Source organism: Leuciscus leuciscus, assembly GCF_965113295.1.
Source record: "Leuciscus leuciscus genome assembly, chromosome: 17".
Taxonomy (NCBI): domain Eukaryota; kingdom Metazoa; phylum Chordata; class Actinopteri; order Cypriniformes; family Leuciscidae; genus Leuciscus; species Leuciscus leuciscus.
In genome coordinates, this window is record NC_138741.1 from 18,167,712 (window position 1) to 18,184,312 (window position 16,601).

Here is a 16,601-nt window from a genome sequence, read left to right on the forward strand (position 1 = left end):
ATGATCAGTCTGCGAACGCTCAGGGTCTGACGGCATCTGTAGATCAGAGGATGCTGTAAGAGCTTCTGTCATAAAGCAGTGTCATCCCGCAGGCTTTGAGGGTTGTCTCGGTGTTGGCTCTTGAGTTTTAAGCCGTTTAAGACTGACATATAGGTATAATCCATCACACAGAGTCTATGGTTTAAAAAGAGTTTAAGCGACAGAAGATACTTTGTGTCTTCACCTGTCTGAATCAAATTGTGCTCAAACAGACAGTTAATTAAATGGATGTCATCCCACCTTTTTTTTTTTTTTACATATACACTACTGTTAAAATGTTGGAAATCTCTTATGCACCCCAAAACTGCATTTATTTGATAAAAAATACAGTAAAACAGTAATATTGTGAAATATTATTGCAGTTTAAAAAAATTATTTTAATGTATATATAAAAAAAGAAAAGGAATTTATTCCTATGATGGCAAAGCTGAATTTTGAGCATCATTACTCCAGTCTTCAGTGTCACATGATCCTTCAGAAATCATTCTAATATACTGATTTGCTGCTCAGACATTTCTTATTATTAATGTGGAAAGCAGTTAGAAATCATGGTTTCAACAAAAATATTAAACATCACAGTTTAATATTTTTGTTGAAACCATGATTTCTTTTTCAGTATTCTTTGATGAATAGAAAGTTCAAAAGAACAGCATTAATTTGAAATGTAAATCTTTTTAGTAACAATGTAAATGTATGTACATTTAAGATCAACGTATTGCATTCTTTCTGAATAAAAGTATTAATTTATTTTAAAAAACAGTAGTGTATATATTAGTATATGTGCAAATCCTTGTGACGTTTGCTCATATTTTCATTATTTGATTCTATTTGAGAATACATTACAAACATACACAGCCATATTCATATGAAAGATTTCAGGTTGTCTCCCTTTCTGTTTTTCTTTTACTAACCCCATTTTTCCATTTTCAGAAGTCAATACAAGACATTGGATGAGCGCTGTGTGTTTGTATTTCCTGTAAGTGTTTCTCAAGGCAAACGACAGCGTGATTGTTCCACGGCTCTAATTCGCTTTATCGTGTTTGTCGTCCGTTTTTCACGAACCAAAACTAGCAAAGCAAAACAAAAACAGACAGATGAAGTAATGCTTGCTAAAGACAAATAAAAACAGAGGGATTAGAGCAGTGTGTTTGCACATGTCCCATTAACGCTTTAAAAACTATTTTCAATTGAATCGACCGAAACATTCAAGAGCTAGGAGTCAAACGCAGATGTTCAAAACACTCCAGTATCCCAATAAGAGCAGATTATATTTGAGAAAATATGGATGTTTCTAAGAGAAAGAGATCTAGATTGTTAAACCACCTTAATAACATGTTTACAGTGTTCAGATCACTGAATCTAATGGAACTAAGTGCGGTTGGAGACAGCAATCTGGAGGAAGAGAGCGAGGGAACACCTGGGTCAAGCTTTTGGATAAATATTTGGCTTTAAGGAATATTTTTCAGAGCCACAAAGATCAGTCTCCATCAGCAGGCACCATCTTAAGAAGAAACAGAAAAATAAATACGGCAGAGATACGGGGAAAGAGATAGAGAGGGAGAGACAGGCACAGAATGGAGAGAGATAAAAAGAAATGCGAAGGCAGGCAGGTGAGGAAGGATGGACAACAGTCTTAAAAAAAGAGAGAAAGAAAAACAGAAGACAAAGAAAGAATGAAGGACCAGTGACACATACAAAGACAAACATTTAAGAAGTGTGTGTGTGTATGTGCGCTCATCTGATGTTACAGCTCTAAGCCCAAATAATAACAAAGCAGTACAGAAATGCAGCAGACATCACACACACACACACACACACACACACACACACACACACACACACACACACACACACACACACACACACACACACACACACACACACACAGTCCTGAAAGAGTCTGTGTGCAGCAGTGTGACCTCAGAGCTGAGAAACAGATTAACACACACGTGTGCATGTTTATTCCTGCTTCCATCTCACAGTAGAGGGGCAAAACAAAGAGTGTTTCTGTTTTGGATATCTTTGCTTGTGTACGTGTGTGAGGTGGGCTTAAAGTCGACTGTGACCTTGCCTTACATCTGATCTCCAACCCTGTTAAGAATCCTGTTAATCTGTCTGTCAAACACACATACAGACTCCAAAATGAACTTTTTCACACCTGCCGACGGCAAGTCAATTGAAAAACGTCATTGTCATAAAACTATTACGCATTATTTTTATATTTTATATATTTTTATATATTAATTAATAGCAAACAATATGTCACTTGAAGTATCACATACACAATCATTCAAAAGATTGGAGTAATACCTTTATTCAGCAAGGACACATTAAATTGATCAAAAGTGACATTAAAGATGTTTCAAAAGATTTATATTTCAAATAAATGTTGTTCATTTCAACTTTGTTCAAAGAATCCAGAAAGAAAAAAAAGTTTTCCACAAAAGTATTAAACAGCACAAGCAGAAAATGTTTCTTTAGCACTAGTTTATCACACTGAACTAGGGATGTCAAAATAGTTGAAAAACTAATTTAGATTTTTTTTTTACTTAAATATGACAAATATTCCAATTAAATTCAAATTTAAAAGGCATAATATCAGTTATGGGAAAAAATATTTTGGCTCGTCTCCTGAGGCTGTAAGAGTGTGCAAGGAGCAAAATATTAATGCACCGCATTAAATTGTTTCCTCAAAGCAATGACATAACATGACTGTCTGTAAGCGCGTGACGTTTAAACTAATGTTAATAAATCAAATATATTTGTGTAAATTGCATTAATTATGAACAAAACAGCACCATGTATTTATGCATAGTTTATTATATAGAGCCGAAGCAACGATCACACAGTACTTTTAGCATTTAAAAACATGAGCTGCAGTGGAATGGGAAAAAAATAACATTTTTAAAAGTTGAAATTCTTTTAACTTTACATGGCTTTTCAAACATGCGGCTCTCTTGTGCGAGGTACAAGTGCAATGGTGAAAGATGTCCATCTATTGTACGTTTACATAGAAAACAATGGAAAAAAATTTATAAAATGTGTTCTGTGAGAACGGCTTGGTTACGGTTTCGACATTACTTCTAATAATAATAATAATAATAATAGTAGTTCACAGAATTGCAGTTTTTACCGTATTTTTGATCAAATAAATGCAGCTTGGTGAGAGTAAGAGACTTGCATCTTAACGACCCCAAACATTTGAATGGTAGTGTATAAAATATAAAAAATATGAAAATATAACCTGCCCACAGAAACTTTCAGGGCATTTTAAGAGTGCTACACACACATATACACACAGTAATCTGTATACATATACACACGTACCGTGAAACGGTAGATCAATATCTGCACCTAATGCTGTCAGTATCGCTGTAGGTTGTTCATATTGCATAAACAAAGTTTGTTTTACTCTGAACCAACAAGAAACCAGCAGATTGTCTTTAAAGGTCCAGATGAACGTTGGTGTTGAGTGACATGCTTTGACTGTCACTTAATCCAAGGAAAACTATTCAAATCATAATAAGTTGATTAGCAAACTTGTTATTGTAGTTGAAGACACAATAACCTAAATGTATCTCTGCTAGGGATGCATCGAAAACGTTTATCCAAAAACGCAATAAAATAGCATTTTACACTTTTATCTGAAATAGAAAACAGGCAATCACCCCATGGCTCATTGGTTTGAATCCATGAAGGGGAAAACAGCCAAAGTCTCTATTATTTATGGTAGTCTTATCGTGGAGAAATGTGGAACTCTTGGTATCACCCGAATTTGGGACAGAAAGCTTTTAGCACAGGATCACAGTTTTGATTGGGAGACAATATGGCAAAATGTCTCAGTCTCGTCTAAAAACCCTGCCCACCAGCTGATAAACTACAATGTAATCCACAGAATATATTATACACCTCTGAAGTGTTTTAGAATGAAACTTATTCCCTCCCCTGTGTGTGATAAATGTAGCACTGGGGCAGTCGGCAGCTTTCTCCATCTATTCTGGGAATGTCCTCCGATCTTCAGCTTCTGGGTTCAAATCTCATCTGTTCTATCACAACTTTTGGAACTGACAATGGATCCTGAGCCGTGTCTTTTCCTTCTTAACGATGTCTCTTCTGCCCTTACGTTAAATCAAAAACGGACTCTCTTCTCTGGGTTAACTGCTGCCAAGAAAACCTTAATTAGTTCTTGGTTTCCCCCTAATTCACTATCAAAACAGCAGTGGTTGTCCTATTTTATAGATATTGTTCGTTTGGAGCGATCCACTGCCTTAATTAATAGGGCAAAGATTAAAACTATTGAGCACTGGAGCCGAACTCATGACAGCTTAATGTCTATTCTTTAAACTTTTTTTTTTCTTCTTCTTTATTTTTATTTTTATAGAGGCCTTAATTATCTATTTCAATAGACACTTTCTACCTGTAAATCATTTATCTCTGACTATGTATATAGTTCAAATGTTTATTTTTAATTTTTTTATTATTATTATTATTATTATTATTATTATTTTATTAGTCCTTCTGTATATGTGCAGTTTCTCTTCTGTATATCTGTTTGGTATTTGTTATCAGTTATGTCCTCCGTGTTGAAGTAATTTTGTGAAAATTTGTCAGTGCTAATACTGATAGCCTTGTTCGTAAGAAATACAATAAAGTATTGGTAAAAAAGAAAAGAAAACAGGCAAAAAAAAATATTTGGAATGAAAATATTAATAAAACCATTCAACATTTACAGAAAATTTAGCATCGCAATGTTTACATTTACAGTACTTTTTCCATAATTGAATAGGCCCACTTATTTAAAATAAATCTAATCTGTTAAAAGCAAATGTCCATATTTATACTGTACATTTACATTATAATTGTGATTCTTGAATTTAGTTTGAAACACTCCGTTTTAGTTTTTAGCATTTTTCATTCTTAATTTATGTAGACAATATAGTACAGAATTTTAATATCCGTTATCAGCCACAACATAAAAATAATTCTCAAAATCAGACTTAAAACTGCAGACCATCTTGGAAATAAATAAAAATTAATAATAATTGACTGAAATCCTCCATAAGGTTGTGCAGGTTAATATTCCATTTGAAGTGAAATCTGTGTGCGTCTGACTCTCTCTGACAAAATTACACAAAGCAAAGCAGCAATAAAAGTTGAGAGCCAGTTACATTCAGTTGAGATTAATCCCTGAAGAGACACACACAAACTTTTCTATTTCATTCTCCACACCAGCTTTGCTCAGCATGCCTGGCTGGGTGGCTGAATTATTCTGTGTGGTCTCCAGAGAAGCGCGGGACCAGGGGCAGCGTGTGGACCAGTAGCCCACGTAATGTGCTCCCGCCGCAGACCAAGCCCGTGGTGAGGACCCCAGGGCAAAGGAGAACTGAGGTGGAAATGACTTTAAATGTTTTGGACATTTAAAGTGGCCACAAAAGGCAGCAGATCATCAGAAAGAGAGAGCGAGAGAAAGACAGAAATAAAAGAGAGAGAAAGAGAGAGAGAGAAATACAGAAAGAACTGGTCTGGAATTTGGCAAATTCTCTTACTCTAAAAACAAAACAAGCTAAATTGTGTATTTGTTTTAGAGTGGCAGACCCCTGAAGACCAAGCTTCAGAACTACAGGAAGTGAAGGAACAAGTGTACAAGAACAACAGGAAGTGAAACGTTCTTCTTCGACAAATGTGTTTATCCTGTTTTATCTTAGAATCTATATATTTTCTTCACATTTTTTCATCTTTCCTCTTACTCCTTTACTATATCTAATCCATTTCAAGAATCCAGGACTTGTGAACTTATTGTGAACCTATTTTCAGACAATCACACGCTGCCCTCTAGTGGCTGGAGGAGGAGGACATGAACAAGAAATAGTTCACCAAAAATGACAATACTGACATTATTAACTCAGTTTTTTTCCATGGAACGAACAGACAATGAGACTGAGGAATTTTCAACTCTTTTTCCATACTGAAACAGTTGACAAAGTAAATGATGACAGAGCTTTTGGTGAATTATAATTTGTACAGCTCTGATTTTCCATTTATCCATTTTTCCATTATGCACTTTAAAGGAAACATCACAGAAGAATAGTCCAGGATGAGACTTTTCTCACTAGTCTGAACTTTTGAGAAGAAACAAATGGTAAAAACAACAATTTCCACAAATACAGAAGTAATGCAGAAACAAACTACAGACACAACTCTGCAGGTTTAAACCCAGAGTGAACCAGAACACAAGACTCTGATATGAATAAAGACTGAAAATGGCTAGAAATGCAGCCACTGTTTTCTCTCAGACACACACACAGAGAAATGTGGTGCCAAATAGAGCAGTTCAAGGAGCTTTGATGTCGGCCTCTCTTGGAATGCTCTCTTTTCTTTCCCCCCTTTATACTCCTCTCTTTCTATCCCTCTCTCATTCTTTCTTCTGTTTTCCTCCTAGTTTCTCACAGCAGGCAGGAGCGCAGGGTAGAATGAACCAGTGTGCAGAATTAAAAAAAGTTCCAAAACAGGTTTTTTGATTGTCAATTATAACTATTCACAACTTTATAAAAAAAAAAAAAAAAAGTTTAAATTATACATACATATACTTATATATATATATATATATATATTCACAATTTTGTTTCAACATATTTCTGATGGAAATAAATATAGTATTTTATGCTGATACATCTTTTGTATGTTTGAAAAAAGACATTCAAATTTCAAAATGTTTGAAATGTGGTTAAGTACCTAACTTCAAGTTAGTGTTGAGGTGCGTGCGTGTGTGAGGAAAGAGTGAGTTTGTGGCCAGTGTTTTTGTTTGTTTTTGGATAGAGGAATTTGAGGGATTTTGTGGGAACCTGGTGTGTGTGGATCTCTTCTCGTCTCATTGCTGGTGTCAGATGACAGGCATGTCTTTGATCAGTCTGTTATTAGTGAGGTGTGTATGGACAGGAGGAATTCAGATCTCATGCTTTGTGTTCCCACCCTCCTCTCCCACCACTCTAACTCAAATACACAGGAATACCATATCATCCATTCATTTCACATCGCACACAGAGAACTGCATGAGTGTTTATGCTGATTAAGAGACATTAATGAGAGCTTGCCAGCGCTGGAGACACTTACATTGGACCGGTGATGTGACTTTATTATTGTGTGTCGATGTTTGTGTATGTGTCTGCTGAGCAGACAGATGGATAGAGAGCCCTGTCTGGACTGGTGCCCATGTTTGTGGATCTAAACAACCTCTCTCTAGAGACACACACAGATGTCATGTTCAGAATGGAAAACTAGTGTAATATAAACTCTACAGAATACAAACAAATCAGTCTGCTCCAAACCGTAGTACGCTACATTGCTGGTACTGTTCAAAGTTTGGGGTTGGTAATTAATTTTTTACAAATGTTTTAAAAGAAGTCTCTTATGCTCTGACACCAAGATTGCATTTATTTGATAAAAAAAAAAAAACACATAATAATATAACGGTTTTCTATTTTAATATATTTTAAAATGGAATTTATTCCTGTGATGCAAAACTGATTTTCAGCATCACATGATCCTTCAGAAATCATTCTAGTATGCTGATTTGCTGCTCAAGAAACATTTCTTTTTATTATCAAAGTGGAAAACATTTATAAAACGTTTTTTTCAGGATTCTTCGATTCATAGAAAGTTCAAAAGAACAGCATTTATTTAAAATGGAAATCTTTTGTAATTTTATATACATGTCTTTACTATCAATGTTGATCAATTTAATCTGGCCTTGATGAATAAAAGCATTAATTTAGAAAAATCCATGTCATTCTGAAAATGTGAGTATCAATTGTGTAATTGAAATAACTGTGTAATGAAACTGCAGGAGAGAAGTGAAGATAGATGAACATAAGACGACAGAGGAAACTTTTAGCTTGTTCTTCTGCAGCAAAAGAAAACAGTCTACCCAAACACAGCTCTGACACGACCACCAAACTCACAGTTCGTGGTGTTCACTGATGCCTAATCAGAAGGCAAACGGCAACATCATACAAAGATAACATTACTAATTGACGTTTTGCACAGCACATGTCCCAGAATCTCTGCCTCTGCCATTTCATGAAAGTATGGTCTGACAAGCCACAAGACAATTAGCCAACCAGATGCCAAGAACAGCAGTGTTTCTGAACAGTCCTGTCCTACAGCAGTTGCACTGTAAAGATCTACACCAGCAGCATCAGTCTTGGACATCTAAAAGCATCCGAGTCACAAAGTCTCAAGAAAAATGCTTCCAACAATCGACAGACTTTAAGCGCAAAACATCTGGTCATTTTCTAGAAGGCAAAAGACACTTAACAGAATTAAGTAATCCAGGGCTCGCAAAATTTCTAAATCGCTGGTAGCCCTTCGGGCAGGCACTCTTCAGATTTTGGTAGCCCGAAATGAATTTTACTAGCCCATATAAAAAGACTAAAATTTTTAATGTAGAGTATTGGTTAGGAGTCAAAACAATGAATCAAAAACTTTTTCAAAACACAAATATCAACAAATATGCATCTGGTTCTAAATAAACTGAAATTTGTGTGACCAGTATGGAACATGAATCAGTCATGTCTGTGGCTCAGCCCCCAATGAGGGTATGATAAAAAATAAGTAACTCTTTAGTTTAGGGTCTAATACTCACTATTAACTTGTTTCATTAATATGCAGATGGAAGGGTTTTTTCATCACTGAGGTCCCGAATGTGAGATATGCTTGGGTCGGGGGCACCCCCGAGAAATTTTTTATTTCTCTGATCTACATATGTGCATTTTAAGATGTTTTGAAGGCCAAAAAAAAATAAAAATGGATAACAATAGCTTTAAAACCATGTAAGTGGGCAGCTGATTATTTTTCTCTCCTCATCAGCATCACACTCCTATTCTCTTTGATTTCTCTTGCTCTGTCACTTGCCCTCCTAAAGCTGAGCTTTGACTAATATAGGCTTTTCATTTTTGTCTGTCAGTGAAGTAAACAAAGGGTCAACTGATTGATTTATGAATCATTTTCTTAGATGCATTAATTTACTGAAAGCTACTAGGAAAGCTAGGTAGCCTAACTAAGTTTATTAAATTCATTCACAATATGTTCACATTCATTATTGATCTTATTCCTAATACAGGGCCGTAGACAGGGCTTTATAATCAAAGAGGTCCTACATTTAAGGTTATTAGGGGGTTCAAATGTTTTATTTCTCTGATCCAAAAAAGGATAAGAAATAGCTTTAAAACCATGTTAGCAGGCAGTAGATGATACCTGCTCTCACTTCTTATACATCACTCTTTCTTTTTCTCTCAGTCTCCTCATCTTGCCCTGTCTCTTCCCCACCTAAAGCTGAACTTTTTTAATTTACTGAAGGCTACAAATTGTATATTAATTCTCAACATGTACACATTCATTATTAATCTTGTGCCTAACATGAAAACGGCTTTGTTAATGTTCTGTTAATGTCCCCTCACAATGACAGTAAACTAACGTAAAATTTAGTCACATTACATAGGCCTATTTTCAGTTCAAATTGGCGAAATTCGACAAAAGTATATTAATTTGCCTGATTATTTTTGTCATTCGTTTCACATTTATGACCTAAAAAAGCTGTCAAATATGAATGTTAAGTTTAGCTACTTACATCTTATCTCGCACTTGACCTTTAACTGAAGCGTCGAGTCGCTCAGATCAAATTCGCGCTCAGAAGCTTTTGTGAACATAAAGCCCGCCTACTTTGATTTGATTGGTCATCTAAAAATTTCTGACATTGACGAGCACCACAGACCAATGAGACTCAGATGAACACACACACACACACACACCCTGTCCTCTGTTTCTGACGTTCGCTCTGCTCGGCGCCGCTGCGGATTGAAGATGAAGAACGCGCTGGCGAACACTATTTCAGATAGTGCAGGCCGGTTATGCATTTTGGTAGCCCGACTGGAAAACACAATAGCCTCGGGACGTCGGGCAGGCGATTTTGCGAGCCCTGTAATCGTATTTGTATTAATAATTTGTGCTCAAATAAAAGCTAGATCTGGTTCTGATAAAACAGCCTTTTAATCCCAGACAAAAGGCAAATTAATCTAAATAGTTAGCATCACAGAAAACTATGACAGAAAATGTTCAACGAGCTTTTTTCCCATGACTAAGACGAGACGATGACGAGACGACAATAAGTAGTACATTACAAACTCCTCTACAAACTTCTACTACGAGCTTTCATGCTTGCGGCGGCCAGATGTCAAGATTTTGAATTTACATTTTCTGCCCAGTGTTTTACTTGATCAAACAAGTAAGCTGGAGTTTAGCCACCTCCATTGAGATATTCTGCTTAAGGGACCTATTATGCAAAATTCACTTTTGCATGCTGTTTGGACATAAATGTGTGTTGGCAGTCTGTGTACACAACCACCCAATAGTGATAAAAATCAACTCACTCCTTTTTTATTAATCCCCATAAATCATCAGCAGTGTCTCCCAACGACCTGTTTTCAGAATGCGGCTTTAGTGACGTCACTACAGCACAGGCCCCGCCCACGAGTGTTGACAGACACTGCCGTTTTAACATAGACACGCCCTGATCGAGTTCACAGCGAGCATTGCTGCACTGACAGAATGTCTCCCAAGCGTTGTAGGTGTTGTGTGGCTCATGGCTGGATGTATTAAATCCACATAGCTCTCTCTCCATTTACTCCCGAAATCTGAGGCAGCCGCTGAAGACGAGGTGGAATTATTTTGTTTTCAAAGAAAATGCTCCCTCAACTCTACCGAAATTCATTTATGTACTTACGCACTTCTTATCCTGTGTTTACTCAGCGCTTACGGTGATTTTCTGGAGTAAAACTGACGCTTCATCTTTTGCGTTATGTACAATAAACTTTATTAAACTCATCAGTATATTTTTGATCGGCCCTGGTCCAAAACAGCAGACTTGTAGGCTATTAATAGTGGATACATACAAGCAAATGACAAATACGTTATAACCGTAATTAAACTAAACTATACCTGTTCTATCTCCATACAGCACTCTGACTCTGTAGGCATTATTGTCCGACTCCGGGTCGAAATTAACACCGTTACTGAGAGTTTCTGATATTATCATCATTCTGTGAGATGAAATTGTCCTGAGACTGAGCGCGAGCTCATGAAGCTCCGCCCCCTGTGCCGTGCAGCAGCAGCTTATTTGCATTTAAAGGGCACACACTAAAACAGCGCGTTTTTCTGAGCACCAAAAAGTGACAATTTAAACATGCTGTAAAAAATTATCTTGAGCTAAAACTTCACATACACACTCTGGGGACATCAGAGACTTATTTTACATCTTGTGAAAAGTCAGTCTGTTCCTTCGCGAGCCGCCTGCGCTTTTTGCTGCGACTAAACCTGCGATCAATTCTTCTCTCAGTGATGAACTGTAATAAATCTAAACGTGGATCTAGACTATATTGTTTGCAAATGTGGTTGCTGAATAAATGCACTTACGCAAAATAACTGCGGTTATTTTGGTTACTGAATAAATGCACTTACACTCTGTGTGGCAATACAAAATCTTTTTTGCTGTTGTTTTAATAGAAAAACTTTGTTGTAATTTGGAATTATTGGTACTATTAGGAATTTCACTTTTAATTATTGAGAAGTTTTTTGTTTTACCAGTTTATAATGTAGAGAGTATGTTCATTTACATGATAAATAGCCTATACTAAATCAGTATACTAGATTATATCAAATAAACCAGGCAAATGAGTTGACATTTTAATTTGTGCTTATAATTCTGAGGAAATGTACAAATAAATTACTCAAAAGACAACAATCATTGATTAAGTTTTAGTTCAGACTCAGATCTTTAGTAAATAAAAAGAACATTTGACACGGGGCTAAGACTAAATAAAAAAATTGCTGACAAAATGAACACTAGTTCAGCCAAACTATAGAACCACCTGTCAATTATCTGTTAAATCTGAAACCACATGAACTCTTACAACAACTAGTGTACAATGGTGAGGAACCAACAAAGAACAACATGATATGACACAAACATCTGCCTTAAATCAGTCATTCTTCATCCTGAAACTGAAACTGTAACAGTAGTGTGATGACTCCATTTGACCACTAGATGTCAGGCTGCACATAGCAGAAATCACCAGAACCACAAGAGGGTAAAAAAAAAGCACTCACATTTTCGATGACAAATGTCCACTCTTTGTCTTCAAACTCCTCTGCGTGGGGATCCTAAAAAACAAAAATGTGAGGATTAATTTGATGGCATTAAAAAAATGAAAGTGGAATCTCATTAAAGACGGTCTCAGTATAATGTCTTTGGCAGCAGAGATATTTGGAAACAGCAACTCCACAGATCAAATCCATCTCTACAGAACAAAACAAGATTTGCATTTCCTTTCTTGTTATGTAAAACATATGATGAATGCAGAGGCACTTTCATAAATGACTTATCCAAAGCTTTATCTGATTGCATCAATAATATAATGACCAAAACAGTGAATTTTTGTCAAAGAGGATATGATGCACATCTGTCTGTCTGTCTATCAACAGCATACAATAATATCAAATCACAGTGATACACTTTTCTCACATTCACCTGTCTTGAGCCTATTCAAAGCTGAACCAAGTATATTGGTCAGCTAAACATGCACGGCACGTTACACGTATGAAGGTACACATGCATACAGCTTCACCTGAGCTGCTCTTCTGTTGTTCTAGAACTGTCCCGGTCAGCTGACCGCATGGTTGGCGGTACACAAATGAAACATTCATGAACTCACGAATGCCAAACTGGTCCACTGCAATGAACTCTGGGAGATGTAGTTGAACATGACACTGAGTAGGTTTGCAGAGACCAAGGCCGATAAGGAAAATGTTTGGACAAGCACTTTGTGTGTGTGACCTTTGTAAACACAATGTGGAGAATGTTAGAGGATATGCAACACCAGGTCAGCCTGTCAGTGTGTGTGTGTGTGTGTGTGTGTGTGTGTGTGTGTGTGTGTGTGTGTGTGTGTGTGTGTGTGTGTGTGTGTGTGTGTGTGTGTGTGTGTGTGTGTGTGTGTGTGTGTGTGTGTGTGTGTGTGTGTGTGTGTCGGTCTTAAGTTAGTGCTTTTGCCACTGAGGACATTAAAGCTGATGAAATGATGAAATAAAAATGTCATCATACATGTTAATTTATTTAATGGTTTATTAAAATACATTTTACATTTTTATTTGCACATTATTTCTGATATATTCAATCTTATTTATGGTAGATATGATCAGAATCTAAAATATATGATCATATATAAAATATATTATTAGACTTTATTCTAGGAAATATATTTGAAAAATGAAAATATTTACATAAATATATAAATAACATACAAGAATGATCATACATAAAATAAATTGTTACATATAATATAAAAATTTTGCGTGCATACAAATTAAGTATAACAATATTTGAAAGATTACATACTATACATATTATTTATGCATGCAGACTACATATTATATATAAAGATACAATTATTTAAAGCTAATTTTGCCACTGGGAAACTGAACAGCTGAAAATGTATGAACTGAAATGTCATCTGAGTCAAGAGTGCTGTCATCTAAAATCCTCTACTGTCAACATAAGGAACCTCAGATCTACAAACTGCTCTTTCTCTTTATGCGTCAAACAGATGCACTTCCTGTGTAGCTGCACCTGGGTCTGACAATTCAGGATGTAAGGTCTCACTTCTCTCGTGCCAGATGGAAAAATCTGCTGACCGGCATCTCAAAAAGACTAAAATACAGAGCACACGCTTCCTACTGCCGTGTCAGTTTCTGCTGCACACACATTTGAGAAGGGAGTTAAAATCCTGGACTATCGCAGTTAAATCAGTGTGGAATCAGGATGTCTAGACACCAGCAGACCTGCAGATCCCAACCAATCAGCTTCTGGAAAACAGCCAACTGCTACAACTGGCCCCAATAACGTCAAGGCCTACTTGGCCACTAAACGAGAGAGTGTTGTTTTTTGTGTGTTTGTGTTTGTGTGTGTGTTTGTGTTTGTGTGTGTGTTTGTGTGTGTGTGTACCTTAAATAGGGTGACAGTGATCTCTATGTTCTCTGGAACCGGCCACACCACCACTCCTCTATAGGGGTTCTTGATGCCAGGCTGCCAGCTATGAGACTGCGAACAAAATAAATAAGATTACATGATACACAACATGATTATAATAAATGCAACATGAAACCTAACATCTTTAATCACGCAAAATATACAGTTAGTTTTTATACAATAATCTAGCTAGTCATTGTTACGTAAACACTGCAAAAGATTATTTTCTTACTCAGTATTTTTGTCATTTTCCAGCTTGAAAAAAAATTTCTATATTTTTTACCCCACTGGCAGATATTTTTTCTTGATTTCAGCATGAAGCATGAAAACAAAAGTTAAAATCTTGAGCCATTTTGCTTCTCAAGTAAATGCATCTTGATTTAAGAATGTTTAGATATTTGTAATTGAAAACAAGACTAAAACACCTAGTAAGGAAATAATTTTTTGCAGTGAAGTTGGAGTGATGCATACATAAGTTGGTACAAAAAAACTTGAATGGTTCATTAGGTGATGTGTGTCATTTTTGAGCCAATAACAGGACCAAACGGAATTGTGGCGTCCCGACCTCACATTAGCTAAATTATTATGTAGATTTATACGTACGTACATTAAAATTTCAGCCAAACTAAACCCATAATGTCAGAGTCTGACTACGCTTACTCTACTAGTCTGGTTTTGTTTAGTCGAATTTACAGATCTAGGAAATATGATTGTAGCTCAACATTGTCATGTACCCACCTTGGAAGATTTCCTTCGGCTCCTCCGAGTCCAGACAACAACTAGCTTATCAGGTTGCCTAAAAAAAGGACAAAAGAAAAAAAATTATACAACCAGTGCTAAAAAAGCAAATAAACAAACACAATAACTGAAACACTACCAAGACTTCCGATTTCAGCTCTACTGTATACAAACTAAGGACAAGATAAGATGATAAATAAAAGAGGAAGATGATGACCAGCCTTCTCAGGAAAGAGTTCAAAGTTGAAATGATGCTGCAGATCAAATCATACCCATATCACACGCAGCCTAACCCAGCAGTACACAAACTCAATGCTTTTTTGATGCAAGTGTGTGTGCACAAGATTTATGTGTTAATGGAGTTCAGGTGGCAAGACCTCTACTACAGGAAACACATTATATGCTAAATTCATCCCTCACGCTAAAGTACAAATACACCTTACAGTACAACATTCACAATACACATGAATGACGACACTCACGGACAGACCAACAGGTTTAACGATAAATGGGCTGTTAGACCTGAAGGACAAAAAGGTTTCGGTACATCTAAGCAGAACTGAGAGAGAGAACAATCACACACACACACACACACACACGATCCAGGACTCATGAGCTTGAATTGGATTACCAGCAGTAAGAGGCTTGACCGCAATCTGACAGGTGTGTGTTTATGCATGTGTCCTGCGTGTGTCTCATTTTAAGAAACATCACTGTCCTCATCTAAACTGTTACAAACATGGAGCAGACAGGATCTAAGCCCATCTAAAGTAACCCCTGATGCATATCTGGATTATTCTAGATTACTATACGGTTCCGTTTCCCAGGAAGAGAGAAACGGCAGTGCTCTCCAAAAAGGATTTTCCGTGGAGATTGAGAATCACCACTGACAGCATTTCAACCAATGACTAGACTTAAACTGTGTCCAGGAAACCAACGAGAGAGCATCACAGAGAAACCATGCACAGATAGTCCATTGTGTCTCTACATTTCTAGAAGACACACATTTCCCTCCTGCCCTACGGCAGCATGCTGTGTGTGACATGGAGCATTAAAGACAATCTGCTTTCGGTCATCTCTCTCTCTGAAATAGCAAAACTCTTTCCTTGAACTCCTTTCTTTTTTCTTGTCTATTTCCATCCCTACTTTCAGTACTTGTGTGCTTCCTCTAGGCTAGTTGACATGCTCCACTGCAGGCCCTGATGCACATGATCTTATCAGAAAGTTTTTCATAATGGCATGATGTTTCCTCTTATGGATGGTTCGGTGAAAAAAACAATGATTTTTCCCCCCCTGATTTAAAACTTTTATTCAACAAGGATACATAAGCAAAAGTGACAGTAAAGTCATTTACTGTATAATGTTACAAAAAAAATAACTTTTTAAAATAAATGTGGTTCTTTTGAACTATGTTCAAAGAATCCTGAATAAATGTATCATGGTTTCACAAAACTATTAAGTAGCACATCAAAATGCTTCTTGACTTGAGCACCAAATCAGCTTATTAGAATTATTTCTGAAGGATCATGTGACACTGAAGACTGGAGTAATGATGCAGAAAATTCAGCTTTGCCTTCATAGGAAACAGAATATTTTTGTTTCTATAAACAGAAAACAGTTATTTTGAATATCAATAAAATTTCATAATATTACAGTTTTTAGTGTATTTTTTATCAAATATTTTATCTTGGTGAGACTTAAATCTTACTAACCCAAACTTTTGAACAGTAGAAACACTACACATTCAGAT

The 16,601-nt window shown here is 36.3% G+C and overlaps 1 protein-coding gene across 5 annotated transcripts in view; it reads right to left on the reverse strand.

The window, feature by feature from the left end:
* The window catches only part of ehbp1 (EH domain binding protein 1), a 140,692-nt gene that overhangs the window by 106,230 nt on the left and 17,861 nt on the right, over positions 1 to 16,601 (reverse strand). For all 5 annotated transcript variants that reach the window (XM_082142728.1, XM_082142727.1, XM_082142729.1 and 2 more), the window contains exons 3-5: positions 14,852 to 14,909; positions 14,090 to 14,185; positions 12,199 to 12,252 (exon numbers count right to left, since the gene is read on the reverse strand). In XM_082142728.1, the coding sequence (XP_081998854.1) occupies positions 12,199 to 12,252; positions 14,090 to 14,185; positions 14,852 to 14,909 (208 nt within the window). The remainder of the gene's footprint in view (positions 1 to 12,198; positions 12,253 to 14,089; positions 14,186 to 14,851; positions 14,910 to 16,601) is intronic.